General features: G+C 41.7%; 1 protein-coding gene across 1 annotated transcript; it reads right to left on the bottom strand.

Annotated features, from left to right (window-relative positions):
- Nucleotides 1–1,489: 1,489 nt before the first annotated feature.
- On the bottom strand, nucleotides 1,490–3,072 carry LOC142384526 (BTB/POZ domain-containing protein KCTD12-like). The gene has a single exon (XM_075470822.1). The coding sequence runs from the start codon at nucleotides 2,962–2,964 to the stop codon at nucleotides 2,164–2,166; it is 801 nt and encodes a 266-aa protein (XP_075326937.1). The 5' UTR covers nucleotides 2,965–3,072; the 3' UTR covers nucleotides 1,490–2,163.
- Nucleotides 3,073–6,454: the final 3,382 nt, after the last annotated feature.

Consider the following 6,454-nt stretch of genomic DNA (forward strand, 5'->3'; position numbering starts at 1 on the left):
TAAATAAAATGATGTAACTGGTTTCATTTAGTTTCAGTCAAAAGTAGAAGTCGGCATCCTGGGCTCTCAGAAATATAAATGCCTTTTCAGTTTTCTCACACTAACACAGGCATAGTCAGACTGTGAGCCCAGTTCTGCTGAGCCGCGTTTGTTATATTTTGGTCGAGAGCGGCACGCACAACGTGCCTTTTCTGGAGATCAAATTAGGGGAAAGGTTGTGGTCGATCCTTCCTTTTTCCTGTCCAGATGGCAGCATCAGCTGACAGCAGATACAAGGTCTCTAGTTTTGACACATCAATCTTTGAAGCTCCTTGGCAGCAGAAGTGTGCGTGTGGGAGGTTGAGTGGTTAGAAAAGAGTGCACGTGTGTTTGTTTGCATTCTTGTGGTTTTTAAATGAACATAGACTTTCATGGAACATGGCCTTGTGTAAAATATCTTAGCAGCAGATTTAGACGCCCCCCTGCAAATGTTTCACTTTCCTTCTTTTATTTTGCACATTTGTATTCAAGTACACTCTGACACAGCCCACACAAAGCCTTTTCTGTATTAGACTTGATCCTGGGATAACTTGGATTTGTGCCTCGGGATCCCACAAGGGAACAGACATTTGATTACTGTACTTGTCAGCCAAAGAGAAGCCCCCCCCCCCCACCTCCTCCTCCTTCTTCCCATTCTGCCCAGGGGAGATAACAGACCTTGTCTGTCTGCTCTTGCAAAGCCACAACCAATTGTGTTTATTGGCTGCAATCTATGGGCTTTTACTTTAATTTTAGCCTGAACTGGACACAAAACCTGAAGTAAAAGGTAAAGAAATTGCAGCTAATATAGCTCCATCTGTCACTTAAACACGGAAGATCTCTATCAGAAGAACATAGAAAGTTGCACCTACTCGGTTATGGTTCGAATAGTGTTTCGCTTGCTGAAATGAGAAAATCCTCAGGTGTTTCAAATGAACGCAACTAGAAACACGTGAGTTGTTCTCTAATAGTGTCGGACATAAAGTAACTGTTATTCATGACATCATCTTCTTTTCATCTTGATTCAGTGACCTTGGGTTTATGACCTGTAAATGTCAAATTTAATGTGAAAAAAACCCAACAAAACAAAGCTGCACTTTTCTTTAATGCAGGTCAAATTCTCATCAGACTCTTTAGGTGGCATTTTAATCTAGTGGAGTCACCGCTCTCTCAGCAGGGGAGGTGGATTTTATCTGTGTTTTTTATTTGCAGAAGTATTTGTGAGTGAGATCATTCTGGCTGGATAAGGGAAGCTGGGTAATACAATAATGAAAATGTTAGGTCAGGGTCAGGTTTTTTGTGCTTGAGCCCATAAGATAATGTTGGAAATTTCTTTCATTTTCTGGCAAACACACAGTTCAATATCGCCGCAATGAAAAGAACCTGTTAAACTTTTATTTGTGTGAAAAGGAGCATCAGTATGTGAATAGGACGTGCATACGGGGGGGGGACTCAAAAGAACGATAAGGTGGAAGGTGTTGACCAGTGTCACACTTTATTTTCTGTATGATACATTTACAGCAGCTCGTGGCACGAAACAAACATACCAGAGTGTTATCTTTAAAGCATTGTGTGTCTGATACAATCGATTTAAACAAAATTAAGGATGAAAGAATCACATCTATTGAAGCAACTTAATGTTAAAACTCACAACTAAAAGACTCGAGACCTATACGAGTATAAAGCAAGAGCTGCAGATGAAAACAAGACCAAACAAATGATTTACAGAACCCAAATATGCTCTGGAGCACCCTCTCTGTAGGCAGTGCCACCCTGCCACCCTGGGAAACCATTTCTGTCATTTGCTTAAGAACCAAAAGTCCCAGTTGAAGCCATAAGGATTATGGAGCCCGCGGGACATCAAAATAACAAAATAAGTGACATTATCTGAAATCCTATTGTCTTTGCCTCTCACAATGAGATTTATGCTGGAAGTCTGCTGCAGAGCAGAGGAGAAAATTGGCGGAAAGCTTCAACTCTGGCTGACCCCACAGAACAGAGCAGAAAGTGACACAAGAAACTGAAACTAAACATCAGTTATATGGATGTTAACCGCTGTGGCCGAACTAAAGTAGATGATTTTATCTCCCAGAACTGAAAAAGCTTGGGAGCATGAACTCTTTCCTGGGCAGGGGGGAAGCCAGTTCATCGGGAGAAGATGTACTCAGTGTAGCTGGTCCACAGTTTGTCTTCCCCCGGGTCGTTACTGCCGTATGAGCAGGTCCCAGTGGAGTTACAGGCCACCATGTGGAAACCAGTCGCGGCCAGCCGGTCGAACGCCTGCTCCAGAAAGTTATACTTGAGGTAATACCTGGAGGTGTATTTGTCAGGCGGCCGGTCCGGGTCGCGGCTCTCATTCAAAGTCTCCCCAAAAACCTCTTTCGCCAGGGATATCTTGCTGCAGACGGTTATTCTGGCAACCCTGCGGAACTTGGCGTCAGCCTGGATGTCCCTGCCGATGGTGTAGCTGCCTCTGTAGCCGATGGTAATGTAACCGGAATTGGCCCCAGGAGAGCGCAGTGCTCTGTCCGAGGAGGAGGAGGAGGTGACCGGGCTGGTGAGGTCAGCCTCCTCCGGCTCCCCGCTGTCCTCCGCGTAAGAGCTGTCTTTACTGGCCGCTGCCAGGCGCCTGGACAGCTCCGGCAGCTGGAAGAAGTCCGCCTCTTTCTGCAGCCTCTTCCTCTCTTTGAACAACTCTGGCAGCAAAAGCTCTCTGTCCCGTAAGTAATCCAAAATGTATCTGAACAGAAAGCCGTCCCGGTCGAAGAAGAAGCGACCCTTGCTGTCTTTGGGCAGGTCGGCCGGGGCGTTCTGGGTGAACTTCGCCCACAGGTGGGAGGCGGGCACCGCGGTGAGAGTCTCCAGCCGGGTCACATACACCTGACCACCCACGTTGATCTCCACCACCTCAGGGAAAGTTGAACTTCGGCTGTCGGTTTGTGCCATCTCTGTCTGTCTCTCTCTTTTTCTATTCCCAACTCCGCCGCTGTTGTTGACCTCAGAACAGATAGTAAGGGAGTATCCCCACTGTACAGAAATGTTTATAATGGTTCTGGCTGTGTGGGAGGAGAAGGGAAAGGAGAGCAGAGACATTCACTGTTCAGCGGAAAGCTCAGAGAAAACAGAGCTGCTGCCTTCAGGGGCTCCCTGTAACACTCAGCTTCTAATGTCAAAACCTGTAAATATCTTGGTTTGAATCACGTGGTACATGCAGAGATGGGACCAAGTCACACATGTGCAAGTCTCAAGTCTTAGCTTTCAAGTCTCAAGTAAGTCCCAAGTAATTTTTTCTTGGGCAAGTCAAAGTCAAGTCACCTTATTATTGCAATTTTACCTGCAGAATCTGATCTTAATAAAGACAAGATATAAGTAACTGTCAGTAAACATCATTGGCCAATGTGTCCACTCCGTATCATATCAAGCTAACGTTAGCTAACTACCGACTAGGCTAACAGGATAATATTAGCTAATTTGATGAGCACTTACTGGTCAGAATGGATCTTCAAATGACGAACAAAGTTCGAAGTTATGCTAGATGCTTAACACTCGAGTCATTCAAGTCATCGTGTCTCAAGTCAAGTCAAGTGCCGAGTCTTTAACTTCCAAGTCCGAGTCGAGTCTCAAGTCTTTTATTTTTTGTCAAGTCAAGTCACAAGTCATCGAAACAGCAACTCGAGTCGACTTGAGTCCAAGTCACAGTGACTTGAGTCCCCATCTCTGGGTACATGTATGATGCATGAGTCTCTAACAGCGGTACAGAGTGATTCCCATTATGTTCATTTATTTTTTGGTCATAAAATAACCAGTAACTTGAGGTATCAAATAAATGGCACGGCTTGTACAATACTGCTCAAAGAGGGGCAGACGACTGAAGTAGTTGGGTAACTGTGCTCCAGAGTCCACAACAGGGTTTTAACGTCATTTAAAAAATGTGTATCCGTTGTTGTTTGTCAGTTAAATGATAGCTCTTCCACTGCTTTCAATATTTAGAAAACTTCCTGACTGCGAAGCCTTTTAACTATTGGACTTGCTGTGAGCCTGCGTCATGCAAAAATAAACTTAGGTTAAACAATGCGGTTGTCTACAAATGTGTGGAGCAACTTGGATTATTGGAGGGTTTTTTTTTCTTTTTGCCTGCCTTTATGACAGTTTAAATACTGCTCTCAGGGAAGTGACCATGTACGGACATCTGTAACAGGATCTGTAACAGGATATCGTTCTGCAGCACCATGAAAAAAAAAAGAAAAGAAAAAAAAGTCAAGTTTGAATAGGTTTTCTATGAGCATACTTCACTTGGCTGCATGAGTTTTGACACTGTATGTGTTCAGATTTGAACACCGCACCATTAGCAGACAAAATGGAAAAGTTTGTATAACCTGTCACTTAAATTGTGGGTGTCGATCATAAACAGTTGTAAAGCCTAAACACAATAGTTTCACTCCAGGATCCATTTAGTTCTGTAGAAGTTCTCTAACTTTTGATCCTATCGCATGATCGCCATTAGTAGGAGTCCGTGCAGTCCTTGTTGAGCTCGTCGAGGATCTCCCATCAATGTTGACTCCCCTTGGTCCACATTTATGAAACTATCTTGTGGTTATTCTTGACTGAATATAGACAATTAATACATCCACACACTCTTAACTATTCTCCACTTATTTTCTTGAATATTTCAGCCTTAAAGGAAACAAAATCATTCATAAAAATAATTCATGAAAACGTGCAAACAATAAGTGTCAGTCTCCATCACAAGTTAAAAAAAATGATCTCAAAGGGTCTATGTTGCCTGTTAATTGATCAAGCATGGCCTTAGAAGATAGTTTGGATCACTGGAACATTTTATTTATGAAAATGATTATACTGTCGACTTTCTACATTCTAAGCTTAGACAATTTGAAGCTACTTCGTCCCAGAGATTCCCCAACTTCACCTTTTTAACCAATTTCAGCAATATTGTTTATTTATTTATTCTTATCCTGGCAATCTTTGTTAAGAGAAAACAATCATCAAACAAGTGTAATACGTTTTGGGGAATTAGTTTGAGTATTTTATATATATATATATTCTTCTAATGGTTTTCTTTTTGACCCTATTACACACTTTTGTCTTTTCTTTTGTTGTGCAATATCATAGGCACAGTATCACTAAAATGAGCAGGAATTGTGGCTTCAGTTTAGAAATGAAGTAAATCACTTCCTGGGTGCAGGGGTCTTACATTGTTAGTCACAGAAACATTTTCTTCTGGGCCCTGGAGGGTTCAAAGACATCCCCAGGCCTCTCACATTCTTGTCGAGGTACAGATTGGATCTCTTGTCTTGGTGATGTATGTGTGCTGGGGGTATAAGAGACAAAGTTCAGCACAGATTATGTACTGAAAACCTCTCTCTTAAAAGATGAGATAAAGCTGGTCTGATCGATCAGTGATGTCTCCAAAATCTTTGAAAAGAGGCTAAACTTTTGCTAAAACCCCCAAAAGTCTTACCACTGAATTGATTTCAGCTTAATACCAAAGCTGTCTTTGATCGAGCTTTGAAGTGCAGAGAAGCCTGTATTCATATCTCAGTCCACACATCAAGTCTTATGCAGAGAACACCCACTGACATCATCACTCATATTCTCAGCAAAAGCTGTAATTGGTCTGTTGTCTCAGATGTAGAATTTTCCTTGATTCACAAAGCGCCTCGGATGTTTATATGAGAGACTGCTGATTAACATCCATTTGCATTATGAAAGACAAATGGTGTTGAAATAGAGATGGAAACATACAGAGATACGGCAGGAGAAGTGGTTCATAATAGATGAGTGAGCAATTAAGACCAATCACGATGGTGTTACAGTGATATTGTGTTGCGCAACTGCACAAGCAACTTAAATATAGAGTAGATCTTGCAGAGAAACCAGTCTGATATGCAAAGAAGGATGGGATGATTTAAGGAAATGACTAAACTTAGAAGTGCTGTTCTGAAGAAGCCTGCTGCATTCAGAACATTAGACAATCTACATATTCAGTCAAAACTCAGAGCTAACGTATGTTAATGAGCTCAGACAAGATAGAAAAACATTGTGATAAAATCTTTTTATGTTGAAGCACTTCATCAAATTGAACTAAATGCAGTGTAAGATACTTTTTTCAAGTCACATGGATGTCACCTCGTTAATTCTGACATTGAAGCAGCTTTTTTATTTGACACAGTCCAGATACAACTACTGATCATAAATAATGCTCTGCAAGTGTGCAACTTTTGTTATGACGGCACATAAACTGCTGCTCGCTGGCAACATGTCAAACTTCAATGTATCATCCTGTTTTTTTAAACGTTCCCAGTCAGTTTTAGTCTCTGGACTAGAGGGCCATCTAGTGTATAGATATATTTATTCAAAGTATACAGTTGTACAAAATTTACATCCAGTGTACAATATAACTTTTTTTTTTTTTTTA

The sequence above is a fragment of the Odontesthes bonariensis genome, chromosome 1 (assembly GCF_027942865.1).
Source record: "Odontesthes bonariensis isolate fOdoBon6 chromosome 1, fOdoBon6.hap1, whole genome shotgun sequence".
Classification (NCBI taxonomy): Eukaryota; Metazoa; Chordata; class Actinopteri; order Atheriniformes; family Atherinopsidae; genus Odontesthes; species Odontesthes bonariensis.